This window comes from Pongo abelii, chromosome 6 (genome assembly GCF_028885655.2).
Source record: "Pongo abelii isolate AG06213 chromosome 6, NHGRI_mPonAbe1-v2.0_pri, whole genome shotgun sequence".
Classification (NCBI taxonomy): Eukaryota; Metazoa; Chordata; class Mammalia; order Primates; family Hominidae; genus Pongo; species Pongo abelii.
The window spans coordinates 588,013-606,050 of NC_071991.2; the positions used below are offsets into that span (position 1 = coordinate 588,013).

At 56.3% G+C, this 18,038-nt stretch overlaps 1 protein-coding gene across 2 annotated transcripts in view; it reads right to left on the reverse strand.

The window, feature by feature from the left end:
• PRKAR1B (protein kinase cAMP-dependent type I regulatory subunit beta) overlaps positions 1-18,038 on the reverse strand; it is a 179,957-nt gene that overhangs the window by 28,224 nt on the left and 133,695 nt on the right. For both annotated transcript variants that reach the window (XM_024241248.3, XM_024241247.3), the window contains exons 8-9: positions 6,906-6,966; positions 1,605-1,726 (exon numbers count right to left, since the gene is read on the reverse strand). In XM_024241248.3, the coding sequence (XP_024097016.1) occupies positions 1,605-1,726; positions 6,906-6,966 (183 nt within the window). The remainder of the gene's footprint in view (positions 1-1,604; positions 1,727-6,905; positions 6,967-18,038) is intronic.

An 18,038-nucleotide genomic window follows, 5' to 3' on the forward strand; every position in this document is an offset into this window, starting at 1 on the left:
CTGCCGGCACTGGGGTTCCGGCCCGGTTCCTCCAGCATTAATCCGAAGGGAGGGGGCTTCAGATCGCCGGGCAGGCCACAGTTCAAATAACCATGGGACACAGGTGATGCACGTGGGCCCCAAAGTGGGGCTTAGCCCGCGAGGGTTCTTGACTTTGCCCCGGACAGGATTCAAGGGCCAGCAGGAGGTGGAAAGAACAGCTTTACTGAGGCGGCAGTGTTTGGCGTTACAGCTCCGAGCCGCTCCCACTAGGCAGTGCGCTGAGGGTGGCAGCTCAGGGCACTTTTGCAGTCCCATTTACACCCACTTTAAATTCTATGCACAGTAAGGGATGGGTTACACAGAGCCCCCCTGGTTAAGGGTGGTAACTTTCCGGGTCATCGGGCCACACTGCCGTGGAAAGGGGCGGGAGCTCCCGGGTGTTGTCACGGCAACGGCAAACTGACACCGGTACACTGGTGGGCGTGGCTTACGGAGAGTGGATTGCACCCCAGCCCTGTTTTAGCCAGTCCTCAATTAGGTCCAGTGTCCCAGCCCCACCTCTGGAGTCGAGTCCCACCTGCTAACTCTCAGGCATGGAGTCCCTCGCCGGCACCCGGAACGGGAGTTCACACGCGAATTCCTGCCGTGTCCTCACGACAGCTGCTCGGCCCACCCAACAGTCTGTGTGCGGCCAGCACGGACTGCGGCCCCAGCACATCCCGGGAGCTCCACGGAGCCACCTGTCACCTGCCCGTGGTGGGGCCGTGGCGTGAGGCGGCAAAAATGACTCACACACACGTCCAGATAGAGAAGCTGCCGCCGTCTTTTTAAAATTAAACTTTTAATTTTGCCATCCTCGTAGATTTGGGTGCGGTTGTTAGAAATAACATAGAGAGATCCTGCGTACCCTGAATGTATGCGATGCCCCCAACAGTGACATGCTGTGTACACACAGCGCCACGCCATGGCCGGGATGCGGACGCGGTGCCATCCCCCACCCCACTCCCTCCTCAGCTCTACCCGCCCTCGCACACCCTGTGTGCACGTTTCATGCAGGTTTTTTATTTTACTTTTTTTTTTTTTTGAGATGGAATCTCACTCTGTCGCCCAGGCTGGAGTGCAATGGTGTGATCTCGGCTCACTGCAACCTCCACCTCCCGGGTTCAAGCAATTCTCCTGCTTCAGCCTCCCAAGTAGCTGGGATTACAGGCGCGTGCCACCATACCCAGCTAATTTTTGTATTTTTAGTAGAGACGGGGGTTTCACCACGTTGGCCAGGCTGGTCTCGAACTCCTGACCTCAGGTGATCCACCCGCCTCGGCCTCCCAAAGTGCTGGGATTACAGGCGTGAGCCACCGCACCCAGCCAGTTTCATGCAGTTTTATCACACATGCAGATCAGGCACCAGCCACCTTTCTAAGAAGGGAGCCTTTTGATGCTAGAGGGTGGCAGGAGTGTGAGGCCACGGCCCACCCACCCCACAGAGGCCCCAGACGGGCGTGCGGTCACAGAGCAGCACTGACTCCAGAGGGAGGGTGAGGCGGGCAGTGGAAGAGGAGAAGGTAGGAAGTGCCTCTGCCCCGGCGCACACCCAGAGCGCCCACGTGGGAAGCACATCTCACCTCCGTGATGATGTAAAAGTCGTCCCCAGGCTCTCCCTGGACCACGATTTTCTCTCCATCTTCAAACTGGACGGGCTCCAGCGCATCCGCCACGGTCAGACGTTCCCACTTCTCCAGGGACTCTGTCAGGGGAGGAGGAGGACAGGTCATCCCGGAGCCCACGCCCCCCCCGGCCACAGTCCAAGACAAGGGCCACCGCTCTTCCCGAAAGGCGTCCTCAGAAGCACCCACAGCACCAGCTCCGTGACCAGTAAGCTGCATAAGATGAGGCTGTGACGCCGTCCCCCAGCACCTCTCTGCCAGGGGGCCTGGGTTTTCTTGCAATCAGTGGGTGCCGGACGCATGCAGCTCATGTGCCCTCTTCACCAGGTGCGGAGGGAGCTATTCTGACACTTATCCCTGGCTTAACGTAAATACCCAGCAGTGAAAACTGACTCCAGGTTAACTCAGTATGAAAATACTTTTGTTATCTTCAAAAGAATAGAGCTGCTTACATTCTTGCAAACAATGGAGTCCCAGCTAAGCCCAAAGGCTAAGTGGTTTAAAATAACTCAGAAGCCAGGCACAGAGGGCTCATGCCTGTAATCCCAAGACTTTGGGAGGCTGAGGCAGGAGGATCACTTGAGGCCAGGAGTCCAAGACCAGCCTGGCCAACATAATGAGACCCCATCTCTACAAAAAATGTTTTAAATTAGCCAGGCATGGTGGTGTGTACCTGTAGTCTCAGCTACTCAGGATGCTAAGGCTGGAGGATCGCTTGAGGCCAGAGTTCAAGACCAGCCTGGGCAACATAGTGAGATCTTGTCTCTACAAAAATTAAAAAATTAGCCAGGCATGGTGGTGTATACCTGTGGTCCCAGCTCCTCAGGAGGATGAGGCAAAAGGATCACTTGAGCACAGGGGGTCGAGGCTGCAGTGAGCTATGATCACGTCACTGCACTCCAGCTTGGGAGAAAGAGCAACACCCTGTCTCAAAAAAAAAAAAAAAAAAAAAAAAAAAAAGGAAAAAAAGAAAAATTGGCCGGATACAGTGGCTCAAGCCTGTAATCCTAGCACTTTGGGAGGCTGAGGTGGGCGGATTGCCTGAGCTCAGGAGTTCGAGACCAGCCTGGGCAACGTGGTGAAACCCCATCTCTACTAAAACACAAAAAATAATAATAATAATACATGAATAACAAAATAATTCAGAATGGTAACTGCCCATCCAAAAGAAACACTGTTCATCAGGGGACTGATCAAAGAACATGGAACTGCATTTATGTTGCAAGATTAAGGTACAGTATACTTTCTACTATTTTAGGTCAAAATGCTTAATTCCCATGCCAAGTTTATATTTAAATGCTTGCCAATTCAATGTTATCTTTCCACCCTTCTCACAAGGTCTTCCCTTCCCTGTCTTTGTTCATCCCTAACCCTTGGAAGGAAAAAAAATTACTAACGTCAGATTTTATAAGAAAATAATGATCACCTGATTAACGATTTCTTTTTTGACAAAAAAAAAAAAAAATCTTTTCTGGCCTATACAAATCAGATGCTACCTATGTAGGTCAGAAACTAAAAATAAAAAGCAAAGCATTTATTTTAGATCTAGGTTAGGAGGGAGATTTGTCTCCTTAAAAATCCCTGTCGACGCCGTTCGTTGCAAAGGAAAATGCTTCCCACGAACCCCAGGGCCGGGGCAGATTCTGCAGCATAGGGAAGGGGGCTGAGGACCCCACAACCAGAGCTGTTTGACCAGCTTCCTAAAAACAGGGTCCCCTACCAGCCGGGCGCGGTGGCTCACACCTGTAATCCCAGCATTTTGGGAGGCCGAGGCGGGCGGATCACGAGGTCAGGATATCAAGACCATCCTGGCTAACATAGTGAAACCCCGTCTCTACTAAAAATACAAAAATTAGCCGGGCACTGTGGCGGGCGCCTGTAGTCCCAGCTACTCCGGAGGCTAAGGCAGGAGAATGGCGTGAACCCAGGAGGCAGAGCTTGCAGTGAGCCAAGATGGAGCCACTGCACTCCAGCCTGGGCGACAGAGCAAGACTCCGTCTCAGAAAAAAAAAAAAAAAAAGTCTGTAACAGACAGAAGCTGCTGAATAATTCAGAACCCGGGCGTGCTCCCAAGCAGGTCAACACATGAGTGCACACCTGACAACTAAATGATGCAGGTGATTTTTTAGAGCAATTATGGTTTGTGTTCAGGGTGCAGAATGAGACCAGCATATGAATTTGGAGTGCTTTGTTTACTGGTTTCCTTACAAGGACAGTAATACGAGGCATTTCATTTCAGAAGTCAGCTGCAGTTAGGAAGTTCATGTCCACATATTTGATTAGCAAATGCTTACTCTATTACATTTGAAACCTGTAGTATTCTGAGTTCTGAAAACAAAAATTATCTCCTGGCTACATTAATCTTGGATGAAAACTGACAGAAGAAACCACAGGGAGATGGCACTTTTGGCCCCATTTTTTTTTTCAATAGACAGGGTCTCGCTCTGTCATCCAGGCTGGAGTGCAGTGGCGTGATCACGGCTCACTGCAGCCTTGAACTCCGGGGCTCAAGCGATCCTCCCACCTCAGCCTCCCAAAGTGCTGGAATTATAGACATGAGCCACAACACCCGGCTAATTTTTTTTTAATTTTTTTGGAGAGACAGGAACTCACTATGTTACCAAGGCTGGTCTGGAGTTCATGGCCTCAAGTGATCCTCCCACCTCAGCCTCCCAAGTAGCTGGGAGTGCAGGCGTGTACCATCATGTCCAGCTAATTTTTTATTTTGCACAGATGGGATCCATCTGCATTTACTGTGCAAACTGCAGAATAAACGCAGTCACATGTCCCAAAAAGCACCTCACAAGGGCAGCCTGCAGCCACAGGATGAGACGTCGTAAGGCTGCGTGCACCTGCCTGGGGGGAAACCCATCGCCAAGCTCTGTGCTGGAATTCTGCAGACTCGGAGCTCCCATGCGGGACATGATGCTTCTACAGGGTCTCCTGTCCTAGGGGCCGAGCCCTGCGCGTTCAGGAGGAAAAAGCAGGGTCCCAGGAGCATCCAGGCACAAACGCCGTTCCCAGGTTTCTGATGTGGGGACAGAAATACCGAAGCCCACAGCTTCAGGCTCATCCAGGTCCATCCCTCCTGCCAAGCTGCCTGCGGAGGCACCGCCCGCCAGCCACTTTTTGGAGGACTTTGTGATGATGGTGACTGGGCAGGAAATGGGAATCGTGCCTTGTAGTTACTCTTCTGGGAGGCCACGGAGAAGCCGGTCACATTGCTGGCTGCTGCATTAATCAGAGGAACATAAATGGGCGGACGGAGGCCACGCGGCAAGGGTGTCTGACGGCCCCTAAGATCCCGGGATGCAGGAAGCAAGAAGCCACCTCCAGCCGGGGGGTCACCAGCGCTCGCCCGGAGCAGGGAGAGGGTGTCGCCCTTCATGGCCTGCAGCAACCGTTGTCTCGACAGCGCTGGTGAATGAAGGAATCTGTGGGGGCAGGGCTGACTATTCAGTGCCTGGTGCCTGGTGGGCACCCAGCTCTGGCTCAAAGGCAATGGGACACCCAGAAGGGCGGCAGAGGCCCTGCGTTTGGGATTTTGCATAGGGAGCAAATGTCCCCCTTTCGGACCCTATAAAATCTGGCGGACCAACTCGTTTTGTTTTTCCAAGTATGACATTTTTAAAAAGGCACTAGAATTAAAACCAGACACAAAGCCACATGGGTGATTCCATTCCCACGAAACGTCCCGAGCAGGCAAATAATCCACAGAGACCAGGAGGGTCCGGGGGCCGCCAGGGCTGGGAGGGCAGGGGTGGTGACGGTTCACAGGGACGGGGCTCTGTCTCGGGTGAGGACGGGGCTCTGGGATGGGAGCGGTGCCGACAACGTCATGTGTAGACTCAACGGCCCTGAAATGTGCTTCAGGGAAAGGTCAAAATGGTCAGCTTGATGTGACGTGCATTTTACCACAATCGAAAGAACGGCGCACTCCTTTCTTGACATTTCACAGAAGGATTTCAGAGAGAACAGGGGTCAAAGTCCTCCCCAAGAAGGAACACAGGCACAGCCACACTGCACACACACAGGTGCACACACCCACTCACACATGTGCACACTCACACACCCCGACACATGCGTGCACACCCATGCACACACGCACATTCACACACCCACACATGCGCACACAGACTCACACATGTGCACACTCACACCTATGCACACTCACGTGTGCAACCCATGTGCACACACATACACATGCACCCACACACGTGCACACACACCCACTCTCACACGTGCACACTCCCACACATGCGTGCACACCCATGCACACTCACATGTACACTCCCGGGTGTGCACACACACCCACTCTCACACGTGCACACTCCCAGACACACATGTGTGCACACCCATGCACACTCACATGTACACTCCCGGGTGCACACACACCCACTCTCACACGTGCACACTCCCAGACACACATGCGTGCACACCCATGCGCACCCACATGTACACTCCCGGGTGCACTCACACCCACTCTCACACGTGCATTCACACACATTCTACACACCCATGCACACACACACGTACACCCATGCACACTCACATGCACACACTCATGCACACGCGCACACACACCTCCCATGCACACACCCACACACATGGGCACGGTTCTGCCTGCTCTAGCCCAAAGAGCCCCCACTGGCCCAGCTGGCGCCATCACGTATAACTCAGGCTTCAGCAGCATCTTCCCCGCCAGGCCGTTGAGCAGGTTCACCCGAAGGTGAAAGGGCCCCAGGCACACCTGAAACCCCGGCCTGCCCTGTTATCCTTCCCGGAACTGAGAGCGATGATGGCGGCGTAGAAAGGGCAGAGACGGCTCCCAGAGAAACCGCGCTTAGAAGGGAACTAGAACAGGTCAGGGAAAGCAGCTCGACCCAGCTCACACGTGTACCAGAAGCCAACACTGGCTTTCAGCTCTACACAGACTGGTGTGGAGGGAAGGCTGGGGGTGCGGCTCTGACAGCAAAGGGAGAAGCAGACAGGAAACGCACAGGATGGCAGAGACGTTGAGAAGCAGGGCAGCCCTGCCCACGGGAGAGGAGGCAGCCTCTTGGGGTTTGCCAACAAGTGACAGTGTGTGTCATCTGTGCACGTGTATGTGCGTGAGCATGCCTGTGTGTTGCACCCCAAACCTCCATAATACCAACAACACTCAACTGCCAGCCACGCAGGGAATGGGGAAGAGGCCGGGGTGGCCGGCAGGCGCCCAGATGTCGGGACACACAGCCGTGCAGAGGCGCAGCCACTGACCTAGGATGGAGACCTTGCTGAGGAACTCCTCGTACATCTTGCGTTTCCTCAGCGTGCTGCCCTGTTCGGGAGAGAGGAAAAAACAGACAAGAAGGTGAATCTTCATGCCTGGATCATCCTGACGTTTCCAGATTTCCCCAAATGACTCTCAACTTTTAAAGGAGACCCTCCAAGCATTCCAAGTCCCCAACGCCCTCGATGACTCGGAGTCTGTGTGAGCTGCCACAGTGTCCTATGCCCCCCGCCTCCCTCCTCCTGGGGGGCTTCCGGAGAAGCTCCCGGCATGGTTGCTAAGTGTCCTGGCTGGCAGCAGAGTTCCCCACCCAGCCGGGGCCCGTGGTAGGTCCACACGGTGAGCACACGGCCAGCCAGAGCTTAAACCCGGATTTCTAGCCATGAAGGGCAGGGACCTCACAAACACATCTGGAGAAACTGAGGCCAACACAGAGGCTCAAGCACATGACAGAGAAGGGAGAGTGCGGCTGACGTCAGCTAAGACCCTGGATCCAGCCGTGCCTGAAGCTGCCACCTTACCCGTTAAAAGCTGATACTTGACTTCCCTCACCCCTGGGAAAAGCATGCTGAATCATACAATACCAACAAACAGGGCCCTGTCAGCGTTATGTGAATTAGAAATTAGAATTCATTCTAGAAACTGGGATTATAAACGTGAATTAGAAAAACACACCCCTTCTTCAAGCACACATCCCAGCAAGCTGATGGGCCCTGGTGCAAACAGGAATGAGGCCCCTGCTCTAGGCAGTTGGCTCCAGCCTGGTGTGCAGAAAGCAGCCTGGGTCTCAGCCCCTCTCAGCCCTCTGCCTGGGCCTTTGTACAGTGCACGAACTCCACAACTGTACAGAGCAGCCGCACATTCCGAAAACAGAGACACACAGTCCACCCGGACAGCAGCAAGCTTGATTTTGCTAAAATTCAAATGGTATCATCCACTGACAGAGGCCACGCGTTCGAGTAGGGTGTACGCTGGGATGTGAGTCGGACCGAGAGACGACATGCTAGTGATGAGGTTTTTCCGTGACCCTAGATAAGTCCACTGGGGTGTGGAGAAAGGAGGGAGGAGGGAACCTGCTGTGTTGAACGCCCACTCCAGGTCGGGGAGGGGGGCTCTAGGACACACTGACCCACATCGACCTCGCAACAGATAACCCTGAGAGGGGAACATTTTTATCCTTATTTTCCAGAGGCAGAAACTGCGGCTCCGCAGGGCTGAGTGACCACCCTAGATAGGAACCCTGGAACCAAGAAGGAAAGCCTAGACTGGGCCCTAAAAGCCCCAAAGCTGCCCCCGCCTCTCAACTTGAACGGGGACGTGTTTTACCCCTTCCTGACATGCTGTTTCACAAATTCCCGTAACGCCCTGAGACAGAAAACCACAGTGAGCAGCGTTTACCAGGTGCCTCCCACCTGTGCAACTGACCACGTGCTGACCCGGGGCACACAGGCACAGTGGCACGTGCAGTTTCTGAACACGTCCCTCCCCTCTCCTCCTTCCCGCTGACTGGCATGTGGAGATGATGGCTGGGGCTGCAGCAGCCATCCTGGGCCCCTGAGGAGCATCAGTAAGAGAAAGCTGGGTCCCGGGCCCCATAAGACCTTCTGATCCCCACAGCCCGAGGAGGGTTCCAGGCCAGAGCCGAGCAGCTGCTTCCTCCACCACCCACAGGAAACAGAACAAATGTAACACTGTTGACAGAGGCCACTAAGTTTGAGGGGAATTTGTTACACAGCCACAGCTAACTAATACATCCAGCAAAATTTAATCCTAAGGGTTAGGATAGGCTAGGAAACCTAGGTTAGGATAGAACACTATAAACTCTTCTGAGTCCTGCAGGCGGCTGGCATAACACCCTGCTGCCAGGGACCCTCCCGGCTGCCACAACGCCTGGGGGCAATGGTGAAGGAGGGTCATTTATCCCACCCTCTTTTTTTTTTTTTTTTTTTTTTTTTTTTGAGATGGAGTCTCGCTCTGTTGCCCAGGCTGGAGTGCAGTGGTGCAATCTCGGCTCACTGCAACCTCCGCCTCCCGGGTTCATGCCATTCTCCTGCCTCAGCCTCTGGAGTAACTGGGACTACAGGCACCTGCCACCATGCCTGGCTAATTTTTTTGTATTTTTAGTAGAAACGGGGTTTCACTGTGTTAACCAGGAATTTATCCCACCTTCTAAGCAACGTACGTAGGAAGGAGATGTCAGGAAAGAGAGATGGACTGGACAGGAGAAGCAAGACCCCTGACACTCAGAGGAGCCCCCCAAATGCCTGTCAGTCTCCCCAAACTTTCTTCTCCTGAGAGGTGCTGTTCAAAGCATCTTCCCATCCACTCCATTCACTCACAGGAATGGAAATCGCAATCAGACACCACTTGGTGTTTACTGAGTGCCCTGGACAGGGGTGGGGGCTGGGCTCAGGGCTGTGCCCATCACATTGTCACAACTCAGAGGGCCAAGGACGAGGAGAAAGCGGAGGTGAGTGCTTCGGAGGCGTGTGTCTGAAGTTACCCACTGCCGTGGTGAAGTGGGGGTCTGCCCTGGCCCCGTTTCCAGGGCCTGCACCTACCCACTGTGCCCTCTCCTGTCTCTCAATGCCACCCACTGCCAGATGCAAACTTACTTGTGTCTCCCTTAAAAAGGGACCCCTTGAGCACACTGAAGGTGGCCCCATCACATGGGAAAATGAGGGGCCACCACACAGCCCCTTCCACAGTTGGGGGTGGGGAAGAGCAGCCCTGGGGACCCAGAGTGAGCATAGAGAAGGCAGCCCGCAGCCCTCCTGTGCAGCCCTCCTGGCTGGGATGGAGCGGGACTCCAGCTACTGGGGCAGGAGGCCCTGCAGGAGTGGAGCAGAGGATGAAGGAAGGGAGATGGATTGCTGCGGAAGGAAAACAGCTCAAGGGGGAAGGGCTGGAGGAAAGGCACGTGATGCTAAATGCCTGTCCCTGGAAAACTATGACAAAAATGCAAGCTCCAGTGAAATGGGGGAGGGATGGTGCGCAAGTCCCCGAGGCACAGCGGTGACTTGTGTGGGGCTCAGGCCAGGTTTTTTCCACAGTTGCTTATTCTGGACCCTGGTGGCGAGGCTGACCTTTCCCATGGGCACAGGCCATTTCCGGTAGCGTGGCCCTCCCCACTCGCTCCCAAGCCTCCCTCAATGTCCAGAAACAGACTCCTGGAGCTGCACCAAGCTTCCCACTCACAGATCAGACGACTGAGCCCAGCGAAGGTGTGGCTTGAGCCCAACTTCCATGATGGGGACAAGGACCCTAAGGACACCCACCCTCCCCTGCCTTCCAGAGCCTCAGCATGGAGGACACAGTGGGCAGTCCACTCAACGTGGACAAGTACAGGTTTGAATGTGTCACCTGCCTCATTGGGCTTTGGTGAAATGAGACCATAAAAATCCCTGCCTCACTGGGTCATTATGAGAACTGAGTCTCAACAAATGTTATGTTGCTGCTAATGGTGATGGTGATGGTGGTGATGGTGATCGTGGTGGTGATGATGATGATAATGGTGATGATGGTGATGATAGTGGTGGTGATTATGGTGGTGGTGATGGTGATAATGGTGGTGATGATGGTGATAGTGATGGTGATGATGGTGATAGTGGTGGTGATTATGGTGATGGTGATGGTGGTGATGGTGATGACAGTGGTGGTGATTATGGTGGTGGTGATGGTGATAATGGTGGTGATGATGGTGATAGTGATGGTGATGATGGTGATAGTGGTGGTGATTATGGTGATGGTGATGGTGGTGATGGTGATGATGGTGGTGATGATGGTGATAGTGATGGTGATGGTGATGATGGTGGTGGTGATTATGGTGGTGGTGACGGTGATGGTGATGGTGGTGGTGTTGATGATGGTGATAGTGATGGTGATGATGGTGATGATAGTGGTGGTGGTGATGGTGATCGTGGTGGTGATGATGGTGATAATGGTGATGATGGTGATAGTGGTGGTGATTATGGTGGTGATTATGGTGATGGTGATGGTGGTGATGGTGATAATGGTGATGATGGTGATAGTGATGGTGATGATGGTGATGATAGTGGTGATGGTGATGGTGGTGATGGTGGTGATGATGGTGATGGTGATGGTGGTGGTGATGATGGTGATAGTGATGGTGGTGATGGTGATGATAGTGATGGTGATTATGGTGATGGTGGTGATGGTGGTGATGATGGTGATAATGGTGATGATGGTGATAGTGGTGGTGATTATGGTGGTGATTATGGTGATGGTGATGGTGGTGATGGTGATAATGGTGATGATGGTGATAGTGATGGTGATGATGGTGATGATAGTGGTGATGGTGATGGTGGTGATGGTGGTGATGATGGTGATGGTGATGGTGGTGGTGATGATGGTGATAGTGATGGTGGTGATGGTGATGATAGTGATGGTGATTATGGTGATGGTGGTGATGGTGGTGATAGTGATGGTGGTGATGATGATAGTGGTGGTGATTATGGTGATGGTGGTGATGGTGGTGATGGTGATGGTGGTGATAGTGGTAGTGATGGTTATAATGCTGATGATGGTAGTGATGGTGGCAATGATGATGGTGGTACTGGTTTTTACCAGGTACACAAAAGTGTGCTGATGGGGAAAGTCAGGACGCTGGAATTCCAACCCCAGCCTGCCCATGACTCCCCATGCCCTTGGACTAGTCTTGTCCCCTCTGGTCTTCGGTTTCTCCGTGAGAAGAGTGATTGAAATGAGCAGCTGTTCCATGTGTCTCTGACCTGGGCTCCTTCTCTCTCCTCTCAAATTCCTCACCACTGCTCCACGGGTGCCATGTCCACCTTGGCCCTTGTCTGCTTCCCATTGACTAGCAGGGGGATGTCAGGTCCCTGAGCTCAGAAATGGGGTTAGACTCCCCTGCAAACAGCTGCTGACCCAGCCCTCGTCCTCAGCAGCCCCCACCACTGCCAAGATTCCTCCTCCTTCCAGAAGGTGATGATGATAAGCACGGCTCACTATGCTGAATGCTCCCCAGCGACCAGGCACCTCCCGAGATCCACACCTTCAGCTGAGCCTACTATTATCTCCATTCTACGGAACAAACAGAGGCTCAGGGTCGGTGTGGCCTGCCTATGCCCACCGAGCTGCTAAGTGCTGAGGCCAAGAACTGAAACGAGACAATCTTGTTCCAGAATCGAGGCTCGCACGGCCAGGCCCCACACTGTCCTGGAGACAACAAGGTCGTCCTGAACCTCCACTCACACACTCAGCATCTTATCTGCTCTGGAAGAACAGAAGTGGCATCCACAGAGCACCTACTGTGTGCACCACACATCATCATGCTGCATCCTCACATGAGACTGGAGAAGGGCAGCTCAGAGCATGCAACGTGCCCAGGCTGCCCGGGACAGAGAGAGGAGCCGGGACGGTCCAGCCCCTGGGTGTTGCTTTCATGCTTCCAACACCAAGCCCACAGCCCTGTGAGGGTCAGGCAGCTGGGACAGCTCTGGATGTGTTCAATGGCATGGGGCCACTTTCAGATGGAAAATCTGCTGCAGGGAGAGGGGGCTCAGCACCACGCACAGAGAACCGGAAACGTCGGTGGCCTGGCTCCCCGGGCCCTGCCTCCCCCGGTGCCTGGAGACCAGAAGACAGAGGTGGCTCTGGCACTTGGCCATGCAGCCCCACGCCCTTCGGGACACTCCAAGAGGAATGCAGCTCCCACGGCCCTGAGCACCACCGGCCCAGTAAAGGGTGTGGAGCCATAAGGGGACTCTGCTCCAAAATACATGCACATCAGCATAGCACGGCAGGACTCTGTTGCCCAAGGCACGCACAGGTGAGGAGAAGAGCTGCAGCTGAGAGCACAGAACTGAACATCGCTGCGGGCCTGGTGGGCACAGCTGCCCATGCAGCCACTGGAATCCTGGCCTGGCGGCACTGACCTCGCCACTCCAATGTGTGGCCCTCACATGCCCAGTCCAGGGTACCAAGAGACCAGCGGGGTGGGGGCGGGGCCCCAAGAGGCCGGCACCTGGGGAGAAAACAGCTCCAGGCCTTGCAAGTCACAGCAGACGCAGACGCAGGAGATGCAGGCGGGAACCCAGCCCTCCCCGATACCCGGGTCTCAGTTTCTCCATCAGCTCTGGGTCAGAGCAGCACTAAAATGGCTGCGAGCCCCGATTTTAGAGTCCAGGGGGTGTCCTATCTTCCGCCAAAGCCCTCCCCAAGGTCTCCTCTTTCTGGCAAAAGCCCACAGCCCAGCAGGTCCAAAAAACCTCAGGAACTTGGCCCAAGACCAAGACGGTGCAGACAGCACTTCTCCGCGCTGCGGGTGCCTGAACAAACGGGGCTTCCTCGGTGGCAACGGTCTTTTCGGAAACGCCGAGCCCAGGCCCGTCGGCAGCAGAAAGTGCCGCGTGTCTGCCCCCGAGAGTGGAGAGCGGGCCGGACGCCCGGGGCAGCGGCAGGCGCAATGACCCAGCCCAGGCCATTTTAGATTTCCGCCAGCCATAAAAAAAGCACTTCTTTTGAAAAATAATTTATAATTCACACTGACTGCCCAGCAATTACACCCAGCCGGAGGAATGCAAGCGTGTTTTGCCCGGGGAACCTCAGACATTAAAGCCTCGTTCGCCCATCCATCTCTCACGGCGGGGTGACAGCTGAAGGCTGCCGGGGCCCCTGGGGGAGGACCTGGCCCCAAAGGCTGCCCCTTTTGGGATCATGTTCCTTCTGCGGCTGAGACGGTCGGTGAGGCAGGGCTGGGAGCTGGCCTCCGAGCAGGCTGGTGGGCACTGGGACCCCCACGTGGGGGCTCTGTAGTGTGTCTGCCGGCATCCCCAAGGGGGGCTTTGTGTGGGAGGGAGGAGGCAGGTGACCCCCATTTCCAGGTGCAGGGCTTTGGAGGGCGGGGGGGCTAGAAGTGGCTTCCTGACACCGGTCCCACCCACTTCCCATGAGTCGGCCCGGGGGCACGGGGCCTGGGTACCGACCCCAGCACTGCCCTGTCTCGCCAGCACCAACACACAGAAAGCCTGGAAAACTGGAGCATTGATAGCAGCTGCCAGGTGCAGCGCCTCATGCCTGTAATTCCAGCACTCTGGGAGGCCAAGGCGGGAGGGTCGCTTGAGCTCACCAGCTTGGGCAACATATCAAGACTTCACCTCTATTAACAGAAAAAAAATGGAAAAGAAAAATATATACAGCAGCCACTTCTCCAGCCTGGAGACGCACTGACAGTGGGGTGAAATGGCTGGTGATGCCCGACCCTCCCCACAATGGCCCCAGATGGCTGCATCATGGCCTCATCCCCTCACACTTCAAAGCCAGGAGGAACAGATTCACACCACAGCCACGCACCCCCAAAGCAATGAGGTGAAGCCCACCAGAAAGCCAGCCCCAGCTCCCACGCACGGCTGTGGGGTTGGCAACTTCCGTCTGAAGGCACCGCTGTGGAAGCCAGCGTGACAGACCCCAGGGCCAATGAGAAGAGAAAGAGGCCCAGGCAGGCGGAGCAGGGGTCACCAGCTGTGAACGGTGCCCACTCTTCCTCCTGCCGGGGCCTCCGTGAGGTGAACATAACAGGCAGGTCCCGGCTCTGGTCCCCCCATGGATCACGGTCCCCCACGTGCACACTGTGGGACCCTCAGCACATCACGGCTGCCTCAGAGCTCCTGAGCCCGCCGTCCTGCCCCGAGTGAGGGTGCGCACAGGCCCTCCCGGCTGCCGTGGCCTCAGGTGGACACTGCAGGGCACTAAGCCCCAGTCGAAGCTCGGGGACCCGCCATGACCTTAGCAGCATCCTCGAGGCTACAAGTGACAAACCGCTTGTGCTGAGAAATGGAGAAGCCACATCCCCTCCCGGCCCTACTGGCTGTGCGGAGTCACTCCGGACTCTGGTCAGCAGGGGCTGAGGGGCGGGGGGGTCCAACCTCCACCCAAGACTCAGGTTCCAAGGAGGTCTTGGGCTCTGGATACCCCAGCACAGCCTCCACCCCAGAATTCTACATCCACTGCTTCCAAACGCTGGGGTCCCGGGTAAGGATCAGGGTGAACAGAGGACCCCAAAGCTTACAAGAAAGAAAAACCAGGCCGGACATGGTGGCTCACACCCATAGTCCCAGCACTGTGGGCGGCCGAGGCGGGAGGATCACTTGAGCCCAAGAGTCTGAGACCAGCCTAGGTGGCCTAGTGAGACCCGGTCTCTACAAAAAAAATTTTTGTAATTAGTTGGGCGTGGTGCACACGCCTGTAGTCCCAGCTACTCAGGAGGCTGAGGAGGGAGGACGGCTTGCACCAGGGAGGCGGAGGTTACAGTGAGCCGAGATTGCGCCACTGCACTCCATCCTGGGTGACCTCTGAGACCCTGTTTCAAAAAAAAAAAGTAAGAAAGAAAAAGCAAGTTTGGGGAGCACTGGCCCCGGGCTGGGCCCCTGCCTGGGAGCCTAGAGGTGGGGTCACCCCATCCTTCCTCGGATAAAACGTGAAGCGGTGGAGGGAAGAGACGGGCATCAGGGAGCCTCCCAGATCAGACACTCTGGGATCCTAAACCGGAGTCAGAGTTCACATTTTGGGCGGTGGTCCGCTTCCTGGAGACACCGGACCGGGTCTCCCGCATCCCCCAGGTCCCAGCACGTCCCATCTCGGGGTTAAGGCAGAAACAGGAGCAGCGTGAGGAGCTCGGGGCCGATACAGAAACAGACACCATCCTGCAAATGCTCCCGTCCAAACCAGCCCGGCGCGGCCAGCTATTCTTAGCGCACAGGGACCCAAAATTAAAACAGAGGAAGCGCCAGCTCCCTCGGCGGTTTGGGAACTTCCCTGAATATAAGGTTCCAGCCACAAAAATCCCACAGCCGGGAGCGACAGGGCGTCAAGGATGGCGGGGAAACGGCTTATGCAACGCTGGGCCAGGTGCGCCCAGAGGAGACGGGAACCGCTGTGCCCTCTTCCTGCCCCAAAACCGCTCCAGCCCCTCTCGGAGGGAGGGTGTCTCAGGGGACCCCTCCCACGCGGTGACAGAGGCCTCCCGGTGAAGGCAGGAGTGAGCCGGTTCAGACAGAAGAGAGAGCGTGCGACTCCTCCGAGGAGGCTGCACATCATCTGCTCTGTGTACTGGAGTATCCCCAGCAGCACAGGAGCCCCAGACCCAGGGTGGGCACCCGAGCAATGCCCCATAGGTGCATGAATGAGGAGCTCATGGGGTGCAGAGTCTGATGAAACAGCGGCCCCAAAGACTGTGCGAACGCACCATCCACAAAACACAAGAGCCGGCATCGCCGTGGGGCCGGGACAAGCCAGTGCCAGCAGGACACCGTGTCTCAGCCGGCCCAAGGCCATCAAATCCTTGTTCCCCAATCAGATGACGCACTCCTGAGAGGGAAACCTGGGGCTGAACTTGCTGTCCCAGCTCACGGAGCTCCATCCTAAACCGTCCCCGGGGACTCTCCCCAGGCCTGCCCTCGGGTGTCCTGGAACTGTGGCTCCCTCCTTAGGAATCACACCCACCCAGGCTGGCCTTCCGGGAGACAGCCAAGCCCCCTAGAAGACACCAGGCCATTCACCTCCTGCCACAGCAACCAGGCTGGCCTCGGGCATGGAGTGGAGGGAACCATCCCAGGGAGGGGATGGAGGAGAGGCCGAGGACCCCAGCAACACCCACCCAGCTCACCCCCTCCTCGGCCAGGCTGGACCCCGGGACCCCAGGCCCCGAAGGAGACGGCTCGGAGCAGACGCTGTCCGGGGCTGCCTTGGCAACAAGCCCACCGCCACCAGGTTCTGCTGTGTCACCCCCAACCAGCTCAGAGGAGCCCCTGGCCCAGCGGTCAGGGCTGGGTAAGGACAGAGAGGAGGGGTGCGGCCACCCAAACCACAGGCGCTGGCTCCTGGAGGCCTCTGCCCAGCGATGGGACAGAAGGAGCTGTGGAGGAGACCTGGGGCCATAAGGGGACACCCCCAAACTATGAAGGAACCCCAAGACCATGAGGAGACCTCCCAGACCACAAGGGGACTCCCCAGACCACAAGGGAAATCTCAAACCATAAGGGGACCCCTAGACCATGAGGGGACTCCCCCAGACCATGAGGGGACCCCAAATTATGAGGGGACCCCCAAGACCATGAGGGGATCCCCTAGACCATGAGGAGTCCCCCCCGATCACGAGGAGACCACCCAAACCACAAAGGGACTCCAAACTATGAGGGTTCCCAGACCCCACCAGGGGACCCCAGACACTGTGGCAGGCCCAGAGCTTCCCAGGACGAATGGCCGCACGGGCTGCTCACTGGATGGCCCCAAACCGGCCCAGGGAACCGGGTCCACATCAGCTGTGGTCACAGCTGCCCTCAAGCTCCCATCGTGGCTCCTGTGCACTCTGACAGGGTGGTTCCTGCAGAGGCTGCGGGTCCTCAGCCTGGAGCCCTCCCCGCCGTCTCTGGACAGCGCCTCACTGCCCCATCCGGGAAGGCCTCCTCATCCACACACGCTCCGCAGCCTTGACCCAGCCCTGTGCTGCTGCCCGACCCGGGAAGGCCTCCTCATCCACACAGGCCCCTCAGCCCTGGCCCAGCCCTGTGCTGCTGTTCGTCGGCCCTCGCGCTCCTGGGCTGCTTCTGGCACCCGGGTGTCCTGCCCTGAGGCTCTGCTCAACGCCGCCTTATCAGGGGGGTCTCTGAGGCCCCTCCACGGAACAGCAGTACTCCCCCCCCACCACTCCCTCCACCTCCACCTGCTTCTCGGCTTGGTCCTTCTCCACAGGCATCACCCTCTGGGGCTGGGTGTTCACGGCCGCCTCCACCAGGACAAGACTCCAGCTGCCCTGCCTGTGTTCCCCACGGACCTGCACCCAGAACAGGGCCTGGCAGGTGGGGTGTGTGCGGGGAGGGCGTGGAGGGTCTCCTCTCCCTGGAAAGGGTCCTCCCCAGGCTCCCCACGAGCTCACCTCCAGGAGCCCCTGCAAACACCAGCCGTGGCAGCTGAATCGGCCCATAGCCCCTCACCGCCCACAGCAAGCACAGGCACACACACACGTGTGCACACAACACACACAGTACAGGGTACGTGGCTCAGAGTAGATCTGGCTGCATATAAGAAAAAAAGCTAAAAGCCCAAGAGTCAGTCCCCACACACAGGAAGCCCGTGGCTGAGCA